The sequence below is a fragment of the Squalius cephalus genome (genome assembly GCF_949319135.1).
Source record: "Squalius cephalus genome assembly, chromosome: 22".
Classification (NCBI taxonomy): Eukaryota; Metazoa; Chordata; class Actinopteri; order Cypriniformes; family Leuciscidae; genus Squalius; species Squalius cephalus.
This window is the reverse complement of record NC_137143.1, coordinates 21,808,338-21,834,391: the sequence shown is the minus strand read 5'-3', so window position 1 is coordinate 21,834,391 and position 26,054 is coordinate 21,808,338. Positions and strand designations below refer to the sequence as shown.

The window sequence follows — 26,054 nt, the reverse complement described above, 5'->3', positions numbered from 1 at the left end:
CCGTTGAAGGCGAATCTCAAGAATGGCCTGTGACGGGGAGTTATCTGGATCTGAAAATATGCGTCTTTTAGATCGAGAGAGATAAACCAGTCTCCTGGGCGAATCTGCGCGAGGATTTTTCTGGTTGTGATCATTTTGAACGGCCGTCTCATGAGGGCTTTGTTCAGATGTCTCAGATCTAAAATAGGTCTTAACGCTCCGCCCTTCTTGGGTACGAGGAAGTAGCGGCTGTAAAAGCTCGACTCGCTCAGAGAAGGATGAACCTGTTCTATAGCCCTTTTGCGCAGCAGCTTCGCTATTTCAGCTTGAAGCAGGTGCGCAGCTTCTGAACTCACTTTCGTCTCCGTCTGTGCTAGAAAGCGCGGAGGGCGACGAGCGAATTGAAGCGAATAGCCGTGTTTTATAGTACTCAGCACCCATTCTGACGCGCCCTGAATAGCTTCCCATGCTTCCGCATGCATAGCTAGGGGTCGAATGGTCTCTGGGTTCAGATCGCCGCGCTGCGCGGGATTGGGGAACCTGTATCAGAGAGGATGGAGCGGCGTGCGCGCCGCTGGTGCTCGAACACGGGGGCTGGTAAACAGTATTGGCCGGCTGTACAGCGTTCGGTAGCTCGGTCCCAGAGGATGGAGCGCGATTTGCTGACAAACACCCCTGGCGCGAAAGCGGCGTGGGGATTGTAATGTCTAAAAGTGAGTGCGCGTGCACGTGAGCGGGCGCAGAGTTTACACTTATGACACGGCCAGTGTTTGGGAGCTTAGAGGGTGTGCGACCCGAGGTAACTGAATGGCAGAGCGAGCAGCGGGTAGGTGTGAGCACAAAGTTGTGGGCACATTTACTACACTTAGTACTCGAGCGGCTTGTGTCCGCTTTATGAGAGAGCGCTCTATGCGCGTTACCATGGGGACCATGTTTGTGTGAAACAGTGAGCACATGGGAGTGGGCACATTTTCTACACTTATGACACCTTCGGCCAGAGCCGGAATGTTTGTGAGCTTTAGAGGATCTGCAACCCGGGGTAACTGTGTGATAGAGCGGGCAGCAGCTAGGTGTGAGCACAGAGTTGTGGGCACATTTACTACACTTAGTACTCAAGCGGCATGTGTCCGCTTTATGAGAGTGCGCTCTGTGAGCGTTACCGGGGAGACCGTGTTTTGTGTGTAGCAGTGAGCACATGGGAGTGGGCACATTTTCTACACTTGTAACACCATCGGCGTTATAGAGCAAATGCTTTGATGGCTCATATGTTTAGACGCTCATAAATACTCAAGCACCATCCTGTGAGATGCGGGTTCGCTTTCTGTATGTAAGAAAGCTGGCCGCGAGCTCGGAGAAGCCAGCAGAAAAAAATATTTTTCTGCCGCCAGAGCCGGATTTGAACACGGTTCTCCAGTGCAGAAGCGTAATATTCTGCCACTGAGCCACAGGGGCACACATGAGCTTCCAGTTGGTGCGAGCATATGACCGAGCGTCGTGTTTCGGCGTTTGTTTGCAGGCGCGCGTGTATTAAAACAGGCCCGTTTACTGCAGCATTAGTATTTCCAGCCGCCTGAACTTAGAGGGGACTGAGAAATATTTATCCCGTGAGATGCGGGTTTGCTTTCTGTATGTAAGAAAGCTGGCCGCGAGCTCGGAGAAGCAAGCAGAAAAAAAGTTTTTCTGCTGCCAGAGCCGGATTCGAACACGGGTCTCTGGTGCGGAAGCCTAATGTTCTGCCACTGAGCCACAGGGGCACACATGAGCTTCCGGTCAGCGCGAGCATATGACCGAGCGTCGTGTTTCGTTTCGGCGTTTGTTTGCAGGCGCGCGTGTATTAAGACAGGCCCGTTTACTGCAGTATTAGTATTTCCAGCCGCCTGAACTTAGAGGGGACTGAGAAATATGTATCCCGTGAGATGCGGGTTTGCTTTCTGTATGTAAGAAAGCTGGCCGCGAACTCGGAGAAGCAAGCAGAAAAAAAGTTTTTCTGCTGCCAGAGCCGGATTCGAACACGGATCTCTGGTGCGGAAGCCTAATGTTCTGCCACTGAGCCACAGGGGCACACATGAGCTTCCAGTCAGTGCGAGCATATGACCGAGCGTTTGTTTGCAGGCGCGCGTGTATTAAAACAGGCTCGTTTACTGCAGTATTAGTATTTCCAGCCGCCTGAACTTAGAGGGGACTGAGAAATATGCGAGGATTGGAGGAAGTCCGGCCTAAGCGGGACGAAATCACTCTCTCTTCCTCCTTTCGCCGGTGCTCGTGACGTCCGCTCTGATATCCCTTGAGAACGGCGCAGTTGCGCGGCTCGAACAAAGGGAGAGAGAGCGGGAAGATGTCATCATGTGCTGTGACATCGTTAGTTTGCAGGCGTGCGTGTATAACAACAGGCTCGTTTACTGCAATATAGATATTTCTAGTCGCCTGAGCTAGGAGGGGACTGAGAAATGTGTGAGAAACGGAGGTGGCCGGAGAGTGACGCGCGCGACCGAGGCGCGGGGTAGCTTTCTTATAACGTAAAGGAAGCCAGCCCGTGACCGTCTACTTCTGACATCCCTTGTGAGCGGCGCCTTGCGCGGCTCGAACAGAGGGGGAGAGGGCGTGCGTCATCCGGGGGGGGGGGGGGGTAGCTTCCTTGTAACGTAAAGGAAGCTATAGCCCGTGACCGTCCGTTCTGACATCCCTTGTGAGCGGCGCCGTTTGCGCGGCTTGACAGAGGGGAGTAACCAGCTGGTCTGCTTCACCCCCTGATGCGACGGCAGTGCGGGCAGAGGCCGGCCGCTGCGCGTCGGTGAAGGGCGGGGGAGAAGGAGAGAGCGAGGCTCGCGGGAGGGGCTCCGGCGAGCGCTCAGCTATAACCACCGGCTCGGAAGGCCTTTGAGAGCGGCGTTTTTTCTTACGCGGCCCGGAAGAGGCAGCCGGAGAAGGTGGAGGATCGTGAAACATGGCGAGTCGAGCCCGCAGGGTCGACATCGGCAAGTCCTCACACTGTTCGCAGCCGCCCGTGAAGGGCGCGGGCTGCGTGGTCGAAACCCAGGCAGAGAGCGCAGATCACGTGGCGGTCTCCGTCGCTGAGCGCGGCTCTGCACGAGCCACAGGATGAGCGAGGCATTTGCAACAACGCCTCGCGCTCTTTTAGATGCAAAGTGTGTCGCGGGGCGAACACACAAACACATACAACACAGAGCAGTAAAAGGATATATTCGCCGGATAGCGAAGCAGGCAGGGAAAGCTGAAGGCGGCGAAGGCGGCCGGCGTCCTCAGGCTGAGATCCTCGGCGTGCTGGTCGCTTGTTTCGACGGCGGCTTCCTCAGAGAGCAGCGATGCGTAGAGCTTCGCTGAAAAGACAGAAATCAGAGAAGCAGCCTCCGAGCCCCGCTTTTATACGCTAAGCCACACCCCTTTTCGCGGGCTGTGACGCATTAAGCGCGCCAAGCGCGCTCATTGGTCGTGACGTCACGCCAAGGGCTCAGCGGTAGGCTGCTGCAGTTGCCGCAGGGCAGCCAATGGGCACGCTAGTAAGCCTGCCCTAGGTCTGCAGGCTGCCGCACTGCGTTGACAAGATTATAAAAATTAAGGATAATTTTTGGCTTCAGTATCTCGAGAAAGAAAGGCTTTCCCGTAGCGTAGTAACTACGCAATACGAGAGAACCTCTCGTAAGAGAACTTGGATTTCCATGTCCTAACTGCTGGGATAATCACACAACGCGCACGACACGTCCAATTCGCGAACTAATGACTCCTTTGAACCGATTCATTTTAATGAACTCAGGAGACGTCTGAATCGGTGTATAACTAATCAGTAACACTTTAGGTTTTATTTATTACATAAATTATATAAAAAGTACAGTTTGCTAACTCAAGCTTAAACTTTAAAATAAATAAAACCACTTTTTTTTAAAGCATTTTAAACATTTTTCCACACAGTGCTATCAAGAATCGATAAGAGAATCGTTAAAGGAGAAGTTCACTTTTAAATGAAAATTCTGTCATCATGTACTCACCCTCATGTTGTTTCAAACCTGTATGAATTTCTTTCTTCTGCTGAACACAAAGGAAGATATTTGGAAAAATGTCAGTACCGGTAACCAGACAGTTTTTGGGTCCCATTGACTTCCATAGTAGGAAAAAAAATATACTATGGAAGTCAATGGGACCCAAAAACTGTCTGGTTACTGACATTCTTCTAAATATCTTCCTTTCTGTTCAGCAGAAGAAAGAAATTCATACAGGTTTGAAACAACATGAGGGTGAGTACATGATGACAGAATTTTCATTTTAAAAGTGAACTTCTCCTTTAACGAATTGGATTGATAATCAGAATCGTCAGTGGCATTATTATTGATAAAATCTTATCAAATCCCATCCCTATGTGAATACAGTAAAATTATAATCAAACATTAAAGAACATACATGTTTTTTAATAGTTTTTTTTTTAAGAGTTAAAAGATTAAGACATTTTGCTAACATGAGGTCTTATTGTGTCACTGTCAGTCTTGTTACATCAGTGCAAAACTAGGGAATGCAGATTAATTATTATTATTATACATCATTCATCAGCATGCTATGATTAATCCCATTGCATGCATAAAAAAAAAGTTAGTCTGCTAACTACTATTAGTCTGCTAACTACTATTTCCACACAAAGACGCGTGATATAGCCTACCGCTCTGCGCTTTGAGAGGGATATGGGACACGAGCAGGAAAGAGACCATCGATCTCTTTTCTGATATCTTCAGGTTTTCTACTTGTAAAAGGTATGAGGAGATTATTTTATTTTCCACATGGATAAGACATTTAAGTTATGTTTGCGCGCTGCCAGAGAAAGCCAAACTAAAATCACCCGTCCTTGTGAAACGCGCTTTACAAATGAACTTGACGCGCCTATACCAATATGTCTAATAACAAGCACAAACTGTGTTGAAAAGAATTTGACGTTCATGTAAAAAATGTAGGCTATATCTGTCCTACAGCGGTTTTTCTACTTTAGCCTGCACAGTAAAGAATACGAAAATAATCGACCTAAAAGCGAACAAAGGAAGAAACGTTTATAATCCCCTTTGGAAATGGGTGAGACACGAGTGAAAGTATGGGAAAAGTAAAAAGAGATTCCATGCAGGGATGAGTCACGATTTTTGAATATTCGATTATGTTCTAATGTCTGTTGTGTGATCATTCTCTAAAATAAAATCTCCATGTTCTGGTGCTGATGCGGTTGACGCGTTCATGTGTGTGACGCTGCCAATAACGCACATAACAGCTGTCACAAACCGTAATGATTATGAACGTGTCAAATATAGCAAGGAGACATTTGAATTGTTTATTAATAAAGTGTTTTTTTTGTGTGACAGTGTCGGGCTGCAAAGATGAAGTTGACATTGCTCACTTGTCATCTTCGCAGTGAACGCGCCTAGAGAATTGCACACTACGGACTACATAAACATGCTAGTCGGTTTATTTTCGTTTTGAATTGTTTTGTTTAAAAGTAGACAATTCAACTTTTTATATGGAATAACTAATGGAATATTTTTAAATTCACTGATTATTATGTTCCATGAATATTATGCTAACCTTAAGATAACGTTCCATGAACGTTATGCTAACCTTAAGATAACGTTCCATTAACGTTATTCTAACCTTAAAATAACGTTCCATGAACGTTATGCTAACCTTAAGATAACGTTCCATGAACATTATGCTAACCTTAAGATAACATTCCATGAACGTTATGCTAACCTTGAGAATGTTCCAGCAATGTTGTGCTAACGTTCCAGCAACGTTATGAGTTATATTCGATTATGTTCTAATGTCTGTTGTGTGATCATTCTCTAAAATAAAATCTCCATGTTCTGGTGCTGATGCGGTTGACGCGTTCATGTGTGTGACGCTGCCAATAACGCACATAACAGCTGTCACAAACCGTAATGATTATGAACGTGTCAAATATAGCAAGGAGACATTTGAATTGTTTATTAATAAAGTGTTTTTTTTTGTGTGTCAGTGTCGGGCTGCAAAGATGAAGTTGACATTGCTCACTTGTCATCTTCGCAGTGAACGCGCCTAGAGAATTGCACACTACGGACTACATAAACATGCTAGTCGGTTTATTTTCGTTTTGAATTGTTTTGTTTAAAAGTAGACAATTCAACTTTTTATATGGAATAACTAATGGAATATTTTTAAATTCACTGATTATCGGGTGAAGATCGCAAACCAGAATTCAAAGCCGACAAAGTTTAAATTTATGGACTCACGCACAACTCTCTCATGAATTCAAACTTTTCCATGGCTGCGATATAACATTTAATTGCTAACCTATTATTTATTTTGTAAACAAAGCTTTGTGTGTCATAATATTAATGTAAAACAGCATTTACATACAAACTTTTTTTTTTTTGGCAAACCACCGCCGGTACTCCTCAGCCACCGCGGTGGCGCTTTACAACCGCGGTGGTGCAGTTGTCAAGTTTACCGGCACAGCCCTATTTCACATTTCTTCTACATAAATGACCCAATTTAAATACACATTCATCTTTCCAGAGGTGGAGTGTCCCTTTAAAGGATAATTCTGGTATTTAGCACTTTGAGTCTCTTTTCTGGTTTGTTTTGGATGAACTAGAGTGGTGGACACAGAAATGTTGACGATGGGTCCTGTCTCGACTTTTAGACTTGTTTAGAATCGCCTTTGACGGCTTCAGAGTGTCTGTCTATGGGCATGCACGAACATGTCCTAAAAACAAACCTAATAACTTTCGTTTTCAAAACTGTGCAACTCACCGAGTGGTTAGTGGTGTTCGTTGATGATTAAAAACAAATATATCGGCACAATGTATGATTTCAATCCGTGTTATTTGCTATATATTTACTAATATACTATTTTTTCAGATAGCTCACAACAAAGTATAAACTTCCGCTCGATATTTGAGTCTGAAGCATCTTTTCCGTTCCCGGTAGCGCAGTAATATCAACGAGCAATGAGTCCTCCAACAGAAATTAATGGGATTTTACAGAATGGCAAATAAAACACAACAGAAACTGTATTTTGCTACGCTACTTGTTTTTAATCATCAACGAACACCACTAACCACTCGGTGAGTTGCACAGTTTTGAAAACGAACGTTAAGGGTTGTTTTTAGGACATGTTCGTGCATGCCCATAGACAGCCACTCTGAAGCGCTCAAAGGCGATTCTAAACGAGTCAAAAAGTCGAGACAGGACCCATCGTCAACATTTCTGTGTCCACCACTCTAGTTCATCCAAAACAAACCAGAAAAGAGACTCAAAGTGCTAAATACCAGAATTATCCTTCAAGACTTCCGTTCATCTTCAGAACACAAATTAAGATATTTTTGATGAAATATGAGAGCTGGCTCACTCCTCCAAAGGCTTCTAGGCAATTTCATTCTGCCCAGAAAGTTAGTAAAGACATTGTTAAAATAGTCCAAGTGACTGGCTCAACCTTAAGTTCATCAAGCGACGACAATTATTTTTGTGTGCAAAAATAACAACTTTATTCAACTATTCATTTTCTTATGTGTGAGCCTCTGAGTGAGTTCACAAAAGTGAAATTTACATCGAGTCCCATCTGCGTCATCTTCTCAGTTCTCGCTGCTCTCGTGAACTCTAGGGCTGGGACGATACAACTATCTCCCGATTCGATACTATCACGATACTTGGGTGCTGATACTGCTGGTATTACAATATTTTTTTAAGAATTGCGATTCGATATTGCGATTTTTATTTTATTTTTAACACTAGACCATCAGAAAATGTTAAATCACACTTTTACAGACTGTATAGGCTACATGATGTATAAGATGAGTAATATTTACAAAAACAATTCATCTCATCTTTCTGACTTATTTCAGAAGCATCATACAGTTAGTACTACATTCTCTTTAATATATGATTGAGTTGAAAAAAAAATCAACTCGAACCGAATGAATAGAGAGGCGGGTCTTCCATTGTAGTGATGAAAGCTACAGTTGTTTTGGACGCCAGAGAGTGCGATGATGGAAGATAAACTTGTGGTGCTCTTGCGGGTTACCAGGAGCTTAACGACTTCACGAATCGTAACTATCACAATGTTAACAGAAAATAAACAAAGTTAATAAAAGTCTGATTTGACATTTACTTGACTGACAGGACAGCTGTTTCTGTGTTCGCCTAGCAACAAAAAACGCAGTTCACTGCTTGTTCTGTGTGATTGGGGCAGTGCTGTGTGCCTCGCGTTTTCGAACCGGAAAAACGTGTTAGGTGTGATTGGGGCTTTACTCTATCTTGATCGCTATCATAAACATCAGTGTTTATATTTGAAATTTAAACTTTTATCCTAGTACTTCTATGATAATTTGAACTAGCCTATTGCATCACAGAAATAATGATACTATGAGGTTGAAAAGACTGATTGTGAAGCTGTTTCATGACGACTCTCTCCGGGTCAGCACAGCTTTAAATGTTGCGATATGATTTTGTCAAGGGTTTAATAGACAGACGAAATGGAAGCAGATTGTGTGGGTGTTTGAATCGAGATCACATTTTTTTAAAGATGAATCGTGCAGCTCTATTGTCTTATCTCTCTCCCAGTATATGAGTAGCGTGATGGCTTATCAATGCATTCAATCTCACGCCGCTTTTACGTGTCCAATTGAAAGGGATATTAAGTTACTCGACACTCGAAATTTAACAACACATTTCATCCTTTGTTGGAACGAAGAGACTTACTTCGGTCAACCTCGTCTCTAACTTGAATTTCAATTAATATCGATTCTGTAATAAAGAAATAATCCATTTTAAGAACGTTTAAAAAACAACAACACGATACCTAGGTGAATCGATTTTTTCTCCCAGCACTAGTGAAGTCACTCAGAAGCCAATACGGAAGAAAATGAATAGTTGAATAAAGTCTTTATTTTGTTTTTTTGTGCATAAAAATTATTGTCGTCACTTGATAAACTCGCCAGAATAAAATTGCCTAGAAGCCTATTGAGGAGTGAGCCAGATCTCAGATTTCATCAAAAATATCTTAATTTGTGTTCTGAAGAGTCTTACGGGGTTGGAATAACATGAGGGTGAGTGATTACTGACAGAATTTTTTGGTGAACTAACCCTTAAACACCGTTTTCATTACATTTAAATGCTTATATGAAAATATGTGTTGTTGTTTTTTTAAGCTATAATGTAGCGTTTAAAAATGTATGATAATCATATGAAATGTTCTACTTTTTGATGTGCTGTAAAAGTGTGCACTTATAATTCACATGGTTGTGTTAATAAAAAATAAAGTTGTACAAATTCTGCAGAATTTTTTTTCTAACCTTAAAATAACATTTTAACTTGAAAGAAAGTGGACATTTTAATGTTCTTTGAATGTTGTATTGTTAATAACATTTTGGGGGAAAGAACGTTTCAGGAATGTTATGCTTACCTTAAGATGATGTTCCAGCAACGTTATGCCAATGTTCTGGCAATGTTATACTAGTCTTAAGATAACGTTGCATGAACGTTATGCTAACCTCAAGGTAACGTTGCATGAACATTATGCTAACCTTAAGATAACGTTCCATGAACGTTATGCTAACCTTAAGATAACATTCCATGAACGTAATGCTAACCTTAAGAATGTTCCAGTAATGTTGTGCTAATGTTCCAGCAACGTTATGCTAACCTTAAGATAATGTTCCAGCAACATTATGCAAACCTTAAGATAACTTTCCATGAACATTATGCTAACCTTAAGATAACGTTCCATGAACGTTATGCTAACCTTAAGATAACATTCCATGAACGTTATGCTAACCTTAAGAATGTTCCAGCAATGTTGTGCTAACGTTCCAGCAATGTTAGCTAACCTTAAGATAACGTTCCATGAATATTATGCTAACCTTAAGATAACGTTCCATGAACGTTATGCTAACCTTAAGATAACGTTCCATTAACGTTATTCTAATCTTAAGATAACGTTCCATGAACGTTATGCTAACCTTAAGATAACGTTCCATGAACATTATGCTAACCTTAAGATAACATTCCATGAACGTTATGCTAACCTTGAGAATGTTCCAGCAATGTTGTGCTAACGTTCCAGCAACGTTATGCTAACCTTAAGATAACGTTCCAGCAACGTTATGCTAACCTTAAGATAACGTTCCAGCAACGTTATGCTAACCTTAAGATAACGTTCCAGCAACGTTATGCAAACCTTAAGATAATGTTCCAGCAATGTTGTGCTAACCTTAAGATAACATTCCAGCAACGTTATGCAAACCTTAAGATAATGTTCCAGCAATGTTGTGCTAACGTTCCAGCAACGTTATGCTAACCTTAAGATAACGTTCCAGCAACGTTATGTAAACCTTAAGACAATGTTCCAGCAACGTTATGCTAACATTCCGGCAACGTTATGCTAACCTTAAGATAACGTTCCAGCAACATTATCCTAACGTTCCAGCAATGTTTTTCTAACATTAAAATACCATTCCAGCAACGTTATGCAAACTGGACATTTCAACATTTTAAGAACGTTTCAAGTCGACGTTCCCACAACGTTCTTAGAACATATTTTTGTTAGCTGGGATCCAAGCCAGTCAACAAATTACATCATGTTATCTGAAGAGAAAACACCTCAAAGGTAACAGGAAAAATACAGAACAATGAACATTTGTCACATTTTATGTAAAATACAAAATTGGTCTTTGTAAAACAGTGCTTCTAATTTACATATGGATATAATTTCAAGTCTTGTTAGAAAGCCATGGATTTTTGCGTCCTTTGGATCTGACACACAACCCTTGCTATTCATTATGGTTATACTTTGGAAGCTACAATTACTGCATGGTGAAATTATGATGATTTTAGCCAGTTGTACATTATGGATGATGCAGGATAAAGCTGTGCATGGCTGCATTTAACTGAGCTGAACTTGTTTGAACAAAAATACGGTAAATTATTCAAAATACCCATAGAAAGAACCATCAGAAACTTAAATGTTTAAATAAGAACAAAGCAAAACCTTTACAGTTTACACAGGAAGAGAAATTTGCAGACAGGATCAAAATCATTCTTGGCATTGGCGTTTTTGGTGGCAGAACAGTTTCACTACTTCACAAATAAAAGGAAGATCAATGGAATATCTCTGCTCTGTAAACAATATACAGTTCGGCTAATACATTTCAATAGGTTGAACATATTGAGGACTTCACGTATCTCTCCATTCATAATCTCTAAACACATGTATTTTATATTCAAAGAAGACAAAAAAGAACTAGAAGGATTATGGCTAAATATATAATAAACTATATCTTCGTACTATTATAATGTCAATTAAAATATAATATACATCTACCAATATAAATTAACAAATACACCCTTTTACTCCTGTGGGGAGCTTAATCCATCTTGAAGTGTATATCTTTCAACCTCTTCCTCACTTCCATCGAGCAACACTTCCATCCAGACAAAAAAAAGCTCAAAATTGGCTAGGCTCAGTTGCACTGTGAAAAGTTTTGAACAGCACCCTCTTTCTTCCAACTGCTTGTCCACACAGACATAAGTTGTGTCACATGATGCCAAAGGACATATCTTAAATCTCACCATCAGTCCCTGGGAGATACTTGGCTTAAAGATGTAGAGAGAAGTCGTCCCTCACTTATGGACTGGAAGGGAGTCTGGGAGATGGACAAGACCCCTGACTGTCAAAGCTTGCGGTGCGAGTCTTCCACTAAAAGAGAGACGGAAAACAATAGGAAAGAGAGGGAGAGATTTAAATGTTGAAATGCAAATGTACTTTTCCACTCTGGAAACGTTTAAGGACAGACAGTCACCTCCTTCTCAGACTTCTTGGGCTCTACGAGCGGATGCCAGTGAGCGATGGGTTTTCGAGGGTAAGCGAGCATCTCATTCCAGTGATCTCTCCCAAGTCCCTCAGCATGGCTCCCTACACGACAGACTCCAATGATCTCATTATGTCCCACTCTACACACCAGGAGAATAAGGAATAGATTGTGAAGCACATAGACAACATAATATTTGTACAGAGAAAATATCAGATATTGAATAACACTCACAGATCGTAGTCCATAACTGATATGTGTAAGCTGACTTGATCCATATTCTCTGGGGGAATGTCAAATATTATCGCCTCATTATATGTTGGATTCAACGTGTTCTTTTTTATGGAAGTTTTCTTCTTTTTCAAGCGTCTCCCATCACAGATCAGTGACACCTTCACATACGGATCTGCCAAAAGAGCAGGGAGGTGTGACGCTAATTTCTAAACGTATCTTTCTCCTTGTCTTCTCATGGTCTGAAAATGTCTGATGAAAGGACTTGTAATTCGCTTGCTGACAATGATAAATGTGACTGTCCAAGTGTATAAAAATGGAGCCAAGCAGACAGATGAAAGAAAATAAAGACACAAACATAAAAGACAGCAGCATACCTGAATAACCGGTTATATCCATGGCTTTGAGGTTCCTACATCTGATGACCGTAAGTGTGAGTCTCCCTGCAGTTGGCAAGTAGCAGAGAGAGAACATTATCTCTCCCAGATCCACGCTCTCCTGCAGAATCAAATGGAGACACACAAAATCCAGTAGATCATGGCATCATTACAAATAAATAGCTACGTTTACTAATATTCATAGTTATGTTAGTATTTCGAACTGAGGGTGAGTAAATGATGACAAATTTAAATTCCTTTAATCCCAATTCTGTACATTATTCAAATGTTTGGGGTCAGTAAGATTTTTTTGTTTTTGAAAGAAATTAATACTTGTATTTAGAAAGAATGCATTAAATTGTTCAAAAAATGACTTTCAAGTAATTTATAATGTTAAAAAAGGTGTTCTGTTCTTTGTTTTTTAGCTTTCTGATAATCAAATAATCTTGAAAAAATGGATCACAGTTTCCACATTGATAATAATAAGAAATGTTTCTTGAGCATCAAATCAGCAAATTAGAATGATTCCTCAAGGATCGTGACACTGAAGACCATTTTTATTTAAAAGTATTTTCTATGAGCGAAAATGCTTTGTAAAAACATTCTTACTTAAACTGATGCATTGAATAGAACCAAATTCACATAATAATGGTTTTATGAAAAAGATAGGGACATAAAATCATTAGGAACAATTCCTATCAGTTTGGTAATTTACAGAACAGACAACTGAATTCACTCAGGTAGTGACAAACCAAAATGTTTCAAACCTAATATATCAGGGTTATCTTCCTTTAGAAGTTTGGAAGTCAGTCCTGTATTCTGTAGACAAATACAATGATAATTTATGGGATTCACTGCCACATCTAAATGTGGTTGTATGCTGTACTACTAAGTCTCTTCAACAAGCCTGAAATCTAGAGATCAATTGATTGTAACCAGGGCCAACGGCCATTAATAAATGGATCTGATAGACCATTCAGATGAAATGTATTGAGTGAGTGCATCACAACTCCTTAGGTCTTTCTCCCACATTTAACCCATCTTGAGAGCTTTAGCCTTTTGACAGCTCATCTACTGAGTTCAGTGATCTCTAGCATATACTATAATCAATCATGTGAATGCATATGCCTTATCACAGCACTATAGCTGAACACAATACCATAGTGAGATGACAGTATGATTACCTTATAGACAGAAATGTCTCGAGTCACAGAGTAAGACTAGTTAGTTGAACTGCAGTTTGCGTGGCTGTATCAGTGATATAATTAGCATTATTTTACATATCATTTAGCAGAAGCTTTTATCCAAAGCGACTTACAAATGAGGAGAGCAATAGAAGCAATTAAACTAACAAAAGTTTACATAACAATAGGAATGTTTTTCTCTGATGAATAAAAGCTTTTATATATTAAACTGTACAGTTAATATTAGAGCTGCATGATTCTGGATAAATTGAGAATCACAATTGTTTCACAATTCTACCACAATTCTGAACAGACAACTTAACAAAAACAAACATGTAATTTACTTCAATTTCAGTCAAAAATGTTAATTGCTGCAATCTATTTAAAATTGTTTATTTAATTTCAATGAATTATTTAAAACAAATCGGTTTGAACGAATTATTCAGTGACTCACTCATAAAAATTATTTAATCTATTTGAATTGCTACCGTAGACATTAATGTTAGTATCTTAACTAAAAACTTTCCCAGTACTTCTGTGATAATTTGAATATTTGTAACAGAAAGGTTGTTTTGTAGCAATATGTGATAACTGTTTTCTCTAGGTCAGCGGCAGCGCAAACACAGATTTGAATGTTCTGGTGTGGTTTTGTTAAAGGTTTAATAGAATGGGGCGTTTGACTTTGAATCGAGATCAGCTCTAGTATTTATTTGATTTGGAGAGGCAGTAAATAGCTACAGTAACCTCTGTCAAGTGTAACTAGAAGCAATGGCAGTTTTGACTCCAATGGTGCCTTGGGTGAGACTAGACAAGTTTTGAAAAGTTGTTTGGAAAACTTCAATTTCAAAGAAAGTGTTGGGTGGAACTGAAAGCGTGCTGCACATTGCTGTCAAACTGCTGCAGGTGAGTGATACAGAAGTAGAGCGTCTGAGAGCTTTGCCCTAGAGGACCTTAGGCGACTGCCTATAATGTCTATGCCAGAAACCCCCTTCTGAGTAGAAGAGATACAAACCTGAAACTCAAAACACTACACTCTTTAACATGTAAGAGTCCTGCTGCACCAAAATAACTTTAATATGATGTATAAGTTAGAAAAGCCAGATAGTCTGGCCTTATTTTGGAATTTCAGGGCACTGAGCATCTATTTCCCTAAATATATTACATAAATTAAATATACTGCCTTAATCAGATGGTAAAAAAATCTACACAAAAAAGTTCTGACCTTGAAAAAAACAGCAGTTGGCAATAAATGCTTCAGTTTATAGTAAAGAAAAAAGGGACACAAGAGGATATTTAAAAAAAATAAAAAATGTTTCAGTGGTTTTTTTTTTGTCAATGAAAGTAAATGGGATCTAATTTTGTTTTGGACCCCATTGTCTTTCATTATATGGACAAAAACATTTGAGACATTATTGAAAATATCTACTTTTCTATTCTACAAAAGAAAGAAAGTAATACAGGTTTGGAACAACATTAAGGTGAGTAAATGATAACAGAACTTAGATTATTGCAGACTCAGTATTCTCATATAATAAAGCATTAATTTTTGTTTATGGCCCTTGATATTTTTAGTACTTAATATACATTGCACAGTTTATCATGTTTGGTAATTACAATTTCGACAAATTACCATATCACACCCCATAGGACACAGTCTATGAATCATCTAATTATTCACTGTTTGTGTTTTCAGAAATACTCAATACAAGTGTATTCCTATATTTAAAAAGCCAAATCATTAGGGTCACATTAATGTGACATAAGCCACATTAATGTGATAAATCACCAGTGGGGTCTGGACTCACTAAGTTGTAAAGAGGATGAATTGTCTTACACTAGTGGCGTACTGGATGTCCTTCCAGATGGATGTCTCCCGCGAGAGGTCTGAAGCTTCGAAAAGGTTTTCCAGGATCACCTCACCAATCATATCGTGCCGTGAGAAGCGGTCAAAGTCAAACACACTCAAGTGGAGCTTTCTGGACCCCAGCTCCTCGTATGGGACCGGAAACTGAAAGGTCTCATCAAACGTGGGGTTCAGCGTCTTGCGGTGCACGCGAGTTTGGAATTTACGCTTGCGGTCGGGGAGCAGGTAGATCTTGACGTAAGGATCGGAGCTGCCGCACAAATCCTTCGCGGGTAAGTCGAATGCCTTGAGGATGGTGACGAGGAGGAGCTCTCCCTCATAATCATACTTAAGGGAGAAGTTGATCTTGCCGCATGTTTTATCAGTGCCGTATTTAGATGACTCCTCTGCCTCCACCGTGCTCTGTTTGTAGAGTTCCGGCTGGATGCGTCCAAGAGAGGCAGCGGTGCAGATGGGATGGTCCTCCACGTCTAAAAAATCACTTCCGCGGTCCAGACTGGTGACATGGTGCATCTGCCTGGGAAGGTGCTTCTTGAAGGAACTATGCCTGGCAACAATCAGACAAAATTTGGCATCCTGATCTGATGCAGTGGTTCTTTCACAAAAAGCACACCAGGTGCTAATCTACATTTGAATTACAACCTGTGATCAAATGCAAATTGATGGTGATAATTCTGGATATGCTTTAAGGTTCCCATAATGTTCCCTCTAAATATGGTTTTACTCTGGAGTTAAAGTGGTTTTCCACCATCTGACCTTTTTTGTAGTCAATAAAAACCCAGAGACCTCCTTCAGGTCTAATTGTGTCTGACATTTACGAGATTTCCGAAGTATTAACATGATTAGGAATGACTGGAACTAACCTCATAATGGCTTTGTATATACAGTAAACCGTGATGACCTATATGAAGGTCTTCAGACACAAACATTTCTTCATTCTTCCAGAACACTGACCTGTTAGAGGAGGTCGGCTCGGTTGTTTGCCGTGAGATACGCGTACGTCTCAGCAAATGATCCTTCATGGACAGCTGCACGTCTGCAGGGATATCTGGCGACGTATGACTAATCTTCACTGCCGCCTCCAGAAAGTTCCCAGGATCCTTCAGCTTGTCTGATGCCATAATGTCTCCAAGGGCTGGGTAGTAGTCACCGTGACCTTCTTCTCTGTGTTGGTCTCTCTCTGGCCGGGTGGGGGCAAGGGCGGTGGCGCTAGAGGAAAGCACTTTGCTGCGCCAGGGCATCCAGCACAGCTTCCAGGTGGCGACGCTGATGACACCCAGCAGGGCCAAACCACACACCGCAAATACAAGCAGCAGGAGACTGAAGGAAATGTCTGGACAGAAGATACAACATGGACAGAAGGGGACATTGAAAAAAATGCACATAACGGACTTCTAGATACTTTTCCATCAACTACACAATTATAAAGTGTACTAATCGTTTCAAAGTTCTGTATGTTGACCCAACTAGTGCTAAAGATATACTAATTGCAGGCTGGAAATTATACAGTTAAAAATATAACTCTATAAATTCATAAACACACTTTCTGGAAAACGACAGTATAAGATGCAAAACAATACTGATAGCTTTTCAAAGGTGGTGACAAGACAGTTTTGCAAATTCGACAAAACTCACTGATAACCACCAAAGTCTTGTCAAATGCAGGTGGCAGAGTGATAACTTTTGCAAATTAATCGATTCGAAATTGCAATTAATGTATTAAGATTATTATAGTTAATTTACATAAACAACAGAAACCCATTCATTTACTAATCACAATAACATGCAGCATTTGTACACTTTACTCCCGTATAAATGTGGTTAATTGAGTCAGCAGCTTTCTCCACAACATAATTTTTCTGACGTGCCGCTGTAATGAAGTAGAGACTACTACATTATTTTTGTTCCTTGTTTTTTTACTTTATTTGATGTTCGATTCTTTGCGGGTTCCTTCATACATTATACTCTGAGTCTGAGGATCCCTTGCGCATTTTGGCACATGCACACTCCTCATACATGGCACTGATTGTTGACATGCTAAAATATATAGATTAAAATGTGTATATATTTAAATGGTATAAAGACATATAATGTATTGAATGTCAGCTTGCTTATTGTGCCCAAAATAATCTATTAAAGTCCACGTCATTTTTAACAAGAAACTATGCTTCTTACAGCATGAGAGCTGTAGTGTAAGCAGTGTGTTGTGCACAAGCATTGTTTTTGCTGGCATATTTCTATATTTAACACATTAATGATATAAAGGAAAACAATATAAGGTTAAAACATGATTTATTGATTTTGTAACTTAGTAATTTTTTTGCTCCCTCTGCCGAAAGTACAACGGATTTTTTAAAATGGTTTTAGTTATGATTACATTATCAAACTGGTAAAACGTTTCAAATCTTCAAAGGAATTGTCTCCTGTTTCAAAAGATCTTTACACAAATCATTTAAAACCAGTAAAAAAGAGCTTGTGTACATTGCAAAACAATGTCCCAGCATGCAAAACATACCTTATGCTGTTGACCAGCAATGCTGGAGTTTTCAGCAGGGGCTAACGATGGTTTTGGGAAACTGAACAGGTAAATAAGTCTTTTTTTTCAACTAGCTCGAAACTCTTTCACACTGACCCTGAGCCAGCGGACCATCCTTATTGTTGAGCCTTGGCATACAAAATCAGCAACAGCAAGCAGCTCTTTATAAATTAGATGAAAAAAGAGCAGCTTAAACATCAAAGAGAACCTGTAGAGGTGCTATCAATGGCTTAGCCTTTCATGCATCTCCGTAAAACCTGATGTCAGCATTCATCGGTTTACTAAAACAGCATATTTCAACGAAATATCTTTCTTTATCCTGTGGTGAAGTTAATTAAAAAACAAATATCCTGATCATTCCATGACTGCAGCACACGTCTTGATCAAGCACCACAAAGCACTCACATAAATATTAATCAGCACATGCTGAGAATACAACCTACAACATAGTTGTATATGATCATTCAGTATGATGCACAGTCAGTTTGCCTCTTCATATGGACAGCAATTGGTTCTTACGCCTTCAAAATGGGCCTCTTAAAACCCACCTCTAGTGTGCAATATTACAGGGTAATGAGTAAATCGTTAGACTGCAAAAAAACTTCTCGACACTGTCGGGTAGACAGCATTAACACTGAAGTGCACCCAACTTCCAGATGGAATTGCAAATGAGCTAAATGTAATTACAGACTTCTTCATACAAGAAGAGCAGGTCATTGGTCAAATTCCTCCTCGACGGCAACAATTATATCTCTGAGTGGATGTAAAAAAGATCTATTTTTTATGATTATTACAAATGCGTTGGAGTGCACGCCTCTCAGGGATGGAGCACTTGGCTGGCAACCAAGAAAACAAACAGGTGCGGCATCGATGTACATTCTCATTTCAATCACACTCTCATAGTTATTCGCTTATGCTACTGGGGGACTGAGAGCACATAAACAACTTGACAATATAATTAATGTGCCAATAAATGCAAAATCGGCCACTTGGGAGACTTCGTGGCAAAGAATTACGAACGTACAACGCACATGCACTGGATACTCAAAATTAATAATTCGTCGGTTAATTGCACATGTGTCGTTTCTGATTTCTGTACAGTCTAATATAGCAGAGCAAATGCGCCAGAGACAATTCATGTGTATAGTTGGCTGCTTTTGTATATCTAGGTCTTGTGAAAAATAAACAACATGACCAAAGTTATAATTACCAGGACTTTACTATTATATATTGTTTTTAAAAAAACAAGTGTGCTGTTAGCATTTGAAATGAAATGTTGATCTAAAAAAAAAAAAAGAAACTAGTTTTAAATGAATAAGAAGTTTTGTAAATCTGTTTTGAAATAAGTTGCTTTCCAGATAAAGGTTTCAGAGTCAGTGATATCAGATTGTGTATGTATTTTTATTGTACTTACCCTGTAACTACATGGAACAAGAGGGTAACAAACACCACTTACCCTGTATGGAACAGGAGTATTTAAAAAAATTGCAAGTTTTATTTGCCTTGAAACATGAACGACCAAACTTTAAAAAAAAAGCCTATGGCTATATTATTATTACAAAAAGGTACAGTGTATGTTTTTGCTAAATTGCTCCCAAACTTAAGATTGTTGCCTATCAATAGTAGAATAAGTAGTTCTAAAATACTTACAGTATAAATAATTTGTTAATTTTCCTAGTTGTTACCCATTTATTCCCCAAACTTTACATATTGGTCCCTTATACCTATGTATTTATAGGTACACTATAATTACCGAAAGTTACGCTGTAAATTTGTTTTACTCACGCAGAACTTTGCAGGCTGTAATCTAAAGTGTTACCCAATAAGGATATTAAGTTCATAGGTTACTTGGACCCTCATCAGACCAGATACGCAGAGACGTATTAGCCTCTCAACAGTTAGACTCTTTTCAGCCGCAAATGAAATATTAATGGGTGTGATGCAAGGTTACACAACCATTACACTGTTTACGCTTTGACAGCTTCACCTCACACAAGCCGGAGTGCATTAACAAGAACCAACTGCAATCCTACAAAGGCCTCAGAGACTTTGCAGTGATGTAAATGATCCAGTTTACATGTACAAACAAAAATATATAACTGTACTACATTCTCCTCAGTAATACTAGTGGCAATTTGAACAAGCAAAACATATGTCATGAATAATTAATAATGATTTATCATTGCTTTTGTTGTTACGTTTATTAACCTGCTGTTTTGTGACATCTGCAGTTCATTTTCTACTCAAAATAACCCATTCATAAAAACTATCCACTGATTGTAACCATTATTGTGTACCTGAGGCCTCTATGTTCAGTGGGGTTATGGTACCTCTTATATTGTGTAGATATGTTGTCTTACAAAGTGCAACAAGAAATCTACTGTTGTTTACCGTACGTACACGATAAAAAATGGCTTAATTCAGTGATACATGTTTGAGTAAAATTTACAAAAAGTGAGTAAAGCGAACTTGAAACAGAGTATTCCAAAGTAAACTTCAAATATGGTATAAATTACTCAACAAACTCTAACTGGCCAAGTTAAATTTACGTTTAATTTAAATTTGTTAATTTACATAACTTAGTTAAATCGATTTTTACCTAATTCCATTAATGTGAACTTAACTTAAAAACATGAGTGCAAAACATTTTTTTCAGTGTGTAGGCTATTCAGACTGTAAACATTGGTTTCTACTTTTGAGTAGAAACTGTTTTACTTCATAATATCATTTACAAGTTCACTGTAATTATGTACATTGGTTCCACATGAATCCAGTTACACAAACATAACTTCACCAATTAAACATTTTATATGGTTTCAGTAAAGTCTAAAACAAAAATTATGTTGATCATACTGGATTGGACCACATTTGCCCTACATAATTTAATCTAGTAGATTGAACATTTTAGAGAATTATAGTAATTGGAAGCAAAGAAATGAAGAAATGAAATTTAATAGAGAAACACAATTTTGTTAGATCACAATTAATAAATCGAAAAAATTGTGTTTTCCGTTTTTTTTTTTTTTTTTTTTTGTTCAGGGTATAATGAAGTCTTACGGAGCCCCTGAGGGGACCTGTGAAAAAAAAAAAAATAGGACTTTCGCGTGCGCACGAGAAACTTTCGCGTGCGCACGAGAAACTATCGCGTGCGCACGAGAAACTATCGCGTGGGCACGAGAAACTATCGCGTGCGCACGAGAAACTTTCGCGTGGGCACGAGAAACTTTCGCGTGCGCACGCGATAGTTTCTCGTGCGCACGAGAAACTTTAGGTTTGCGTTATAGCGTCATTAATACAAATGTAGAAATATGGATGATGTATATATCATTTATGTTGTTGTTTGACATGTTTTGAAGTGTTTATTTTAACAAAAATCTCAAGCAAGGTGCTATTAAAGACAAGACTTAGAGGCATATTTTAGTCACTATTCAAATAATTGTATTAACTTTGAATATACTTTGAATAAACTTTGTATTTGTATGTGTATTGATAAAAAATAAACAACAGGCTAATAATCTTCTGCTACTGAGATGAAGGAAACATTTTTTTAAAGAATTAAAGTTCACAAGATTGCTATTTATCTTGATCAAACTGTTCCGTCATCAGCTCTTCCTCAGTTCCGCACTGCAGAATAAAATAGTCATCCTCTGCTGCAGTTGTACGGATTCTTAACGCATTTATTGCAACTACATTTCATCTTTTTCTCATCAAACAACCAGATTAACGAATGCTTCGACACAACCCGTACCGAAGAGCCTAGACAGGTCTTTCTTCTGTATACTGCATACAGGGTGAATGACGACTGTTGGCCTAACATGGTCGCCCTCGTCAGTAAGTTTTAAATAATAATAATAATAATAATAAATTAAGATATAAATCAATATAATTCGTTGTAAATTAAATATTTTAAACAATAGCTACAAAAAGGTAATAATTGACTGTATAGTCCTAACGTTCATGCATGAACTGTCATTCAGACTTACTGTCTAACAACCAGAGAACAGAGAACATCAGAGATATTAAAATACATACTCTTCTGAGTTTTATGATGTAGGCCTTTTTTTATTAAAATGTATCGGCCTATAATTTATATCTCAAGGATGCGAGCTTGTGCGTGGCGCACTCAGTCATGTTGAGAGGGAAACACGCATTATATTATTAGGCTAGTCTATTCAGAAATAGTGTAAAAGACCTGTAAATAAAATACAACATTAACATTATAAACACTATTAATAACATATGCGTATTTTACTTCCCCATAGCCAAATCCTTAAATGAATGGAATCAGAAAACAACGAGAAATGAAAAATAAGTAACCACTTATAATAATAATAATAATAATAATAATAATAATAAATACATAGTAGTCTATAAAAATAGCCCATTGTGCCCTTTATTACAAACAACTTTTAGCCTATTTTAAACGCCAAGCCTAAACGAATTTATTTGAATCGAAACTGAAACTATACCGCAAAGTTGGGTTCGCGCATCTTTCGTTCGGTCCAAAGTTTAATACTGAACAGGAATTAATAATCATTTAGTTTGTTCCTCAGTTGGGGAACAGTTGTTCCTAATTTGTTCCTCAGTTGGGGAAATAACTTAATACTTTATCGTTTCATACTCTGTCATTCGAAACAGTAAAATGTATATTTTTATTTGTGTACATTCAAAATGACTACAAAATGTCATGCCTTTGAAAAAGAAAGAAATTCAAGGAACAAATTCAAGTGATGGCGCCGGCGAATCGCGATATTAACAACATCGGTTCACTTCTGCCATTAACTTGACATCACAGCCGGTTCATTATTAGCCTAAATGATTATTAATTCCTGTTCAGTATTAAACTTTGGACCGAACGAAAGATGCGCGAACCCAACTTTGCGGTAGCCTATAGTTTCAGTTTCGATTCAAATAAATTCGTTTAGGCTTGGCGTTTAAAATAGGCTAAAAGTTGTTTGTAATAAAGGACACAATGGGCTATTTTTATAGACTACTATGTATTTATTATTATTATTATTATAAGTGGTTACTTATTTTTCATTTCTTGTTGTTTTCTAATTCCATTCATTTAAGGATTTGGCTATGGGGAAGTAAAATACGCATAGCCTATATGTTATTAATAGTGTTTATAATGTTAATGTTGTATTTTATTTACAGGTCTTTTACACTATTTCTGAATAGACTAGCCTAATAATATAATGCGTGTTTCCCTCTCAACATGACTGAGTGCGCCACGCACAAGCTCGCATCCTTGAGATATAAATTATAGGCCGATACATTTTAATAAAAAAAAGGCCTACATCATAAAACTCAGAAGAGTATGTATTTTAATATCTCTGATGTTCTCTGTTCTCTGGTTGTTAGACAGTAAGTCTGAATGACAGTTCATGCATGAACGTTAGGACTATACAGTCAATTATTACCTTTTTGTAGCTATTGTTTAAAATATTTAATTTACAACGAATTATATTGATTTATATCTTAATTTATTATTATTATTATTATTATTATTATTATTTAAAACTTACTGACGAGGGCGACCATGGTAGGCCAACAGTCGTCATTCACCCTGTATACAGTATACAGAAGAAAGACCTGTCTAGGCTCTTCGGTACGGGTTGTGTCGAAGCATTCGTTAATCTGGTTGTTTGATGAGAAAAAGATGAAATGTGGTTGCAATAAATGCGTTAAGAATCCGTACAACTGCAGCAGAGGATGACTATTTTATTCTGCAGTGCGGAACTGAGGAAGAGCTGATGACGGAACAGTTTGATCAAGATAAATAGCAATCTTGTGAACTTTAATTCTTTAAAAAAATGTTTCCTTCATCTCAGTAGCAGAAGATTATTAGCCTGTTGTTTATTTTTTATCAATACACATACAAATACAAAGTTTATTCAAAGTATATTCAAAGTTAATACAATTATTTGAATTGTGACTAAAATATGCCTCTAAGTCTTGTCTTTAATAGCACCTTGCTTGAGATTTTTGCTAAAATAAACACTTCAAAACATGTCAAACAACAACATAAATGATATATACATCATCCATATTTCCACATTTGTATTAATGACGCTATAATGCAAACCGAAAGTTTCTCGTGCGCACGAGAAACTATCGCGTGCGCACGCGAAAGTTTCTCGTGCCCACGCGAAAGTTTCTCGTGCGCACGCGATAGTTTCTCGTGCCCACGCGAAAGTTTCTCGTGCGCACGCGAAAGTTTCTCGTGCGCACGCGAAAGTTTCTCGTGCGCACGCGAAAGTCCTATTTTTTTTTTTTTTTTCACAGGTCCCCTCAGGGGCTCCGTACTACATTGATCAAGTATTAGTATCATTTACCATGGCTGAGTAATATTAAAGAGGTTTTTTTTTTTTTTTTTTCATGAATGAGATTTAAATGTGTTGTTGGTTTCCCATATGAAGCTGAAACAAATCCAGTGGAACATTTCCTATGACCAATACATCTAATTAAGGCTTGTTTGGTACCAGTGACAGACAGCATCCAAAGCCCCAGGGTTTTTCCTTTTAACTTCTCTTCAAGTGTCTTCAAATCTAACCTGGTATCCATAGAAACCTGTCCATTAGACATATCCCACCCTCTATTTTAACTCTGCTACTTGAGAAGTAAGAGTTTAACGCCATTAGTGTTGCTGTCACTGCTGCAAAATTGCAAACCAAGGCTATATTTTGCTTTCATCTGTCACAGTTTGTTAGAAATACCTTATTCAGTTATCCCTCAAACCTTCATGCAATCATAAAAATAGTGCTGAACACATTTGTCCAATTAGTTTCAGTTACAGAATTTATGACATAATAGCGGCGGCGCTGCCATCAAACACTGTTCTGTTCAGCCATGAGATGAAATAGAAAAATTGATGATGTTATTTTTAAAAATGTAAAGTGAATTATACATTACAACAATGCTAAATGTTTTCTTTTTAAAAAAGTGCTTTAAATAGATTTTAAATATTATTGACTGTATTCGAGAATCTATTAAAATACTTTTTCCAGAACAATAAACCCATTCAATTATTTACCTTATTGATTTGCCATATAAAGTAAATCCAATGCAATGAGAAAAGAGATTTATATAGACCTAACACTTCCTCTCAACCTCTAAGTCTCTATGTAAGCTCCATCAAATACTACTGAGCCCTGTTCAAAGCTCTGGAGGGAAATCCGGTTAAATGTGCTCCCACTATTAGCTTGCAGCCATTCACAAGTCCCCGTGGTATACGGTTGTGACAGCTGTGGTCAGGGCCAGCAAAGTGAACATAAGGCTATTGCCCACTTTAATGAATAGAGAACAGCGTGCTTGTCATCAACACTCGAAACACAGGCCTAAAGCAGATACAAAGCACTTTAATAAGCATCTCAAAAGTGCTTCATTAAAATCGCACTATTTATAGTGCTGGTATGTTGCGATGATTTGCTCTTTTTAATCATTTATTTCATTCACTGCAGGACCAAGTATTCCCTGCATGAGCAAACTGCAGGGTGATTTGATTCCAGCAATAAGATCTTACATCCTGCAGATAAGCTGGTAGTATTTATTTGGCATGAATGCTTGCATCAATCGCAGAGTAGGCCTTAAAAAGTGAAAACAGTGAAAGCAGGAGTGGATAAAATAAAAATCACCATATTTGCCATATTTCCCTCTGCTCCTGCCCTGGTGGCCATGTTGACAACATGGGAAAGTCCTCTTCTTTCATGCCCTACACTAGCAGCAATTTGCAGACAAGCAATTACGCTGATTGCCGAGTAGTAATGGCTAAAGACTAACATACGATTACCTCTCTCGATTGTAATTTCAGTGCCCCTAATGCATAAAACCCCTTTCAACAGTACAGTTATTCATCATATGTTATGTCTCTGTTGAGTCTTCGGAATACAGCCACCTACATTGATCAAACCATTCCACATCAGTGCTATTTATGCAATCAATGATTATGTTATAGTGACAAAACAGCTATGGATACTTTTCCATTAACTGAAATTCTTCTATGAGAACTAGAGTAAGAATAAAAAAAGTATGATCACAACTACATATTTT

At 38.6% G+C, this 26,054-nt stretch overlaps 1 protein-coding gene across 2 annotated transcripts in view; it reads right to left on the bottom strand.

The window, feature by feature from the left end:
- syt6b (synaptotagmin VIb) overlaps positions 1-26,054 on the bottom strand; it is a 58,954-nt gene that overhangs the window by 15,068 nt on the left and 17,832 nt on the right. For both annotated transcript variants that reach the window (XM_079858207.1, XM_079858206.1), the window contains exons 2-7: positions 16,421-16,799; positions 15,437-16,013; positions 12,419-12,539; positions 12,045-12,216; positions 11,802-11,952; positions 10,563-11,698 (exon numbers count right to left, since the gene is read on the bottom strand). In XM_079858207.1, the coding sequence (XP_079714333.1) occupies positions 11,627-11,698; positions 11,802-11,952; positions 12,045-12,216; positions 12,419-12,539; positions 15,437-16,013; positions 16,421-16,799 (1,472 nt within the window). In that variant the 3' untranslated portion in view covers positions 10,563-11,626. The remainder of the gene's footprint in view (positions 1-10,562; positions 11,699-11,801; positions 11,953-12,044; positions 12,217-12,418; positions 12,540-15,436; positions 16,014-16,420; positions 16,800-26,054) is intronic.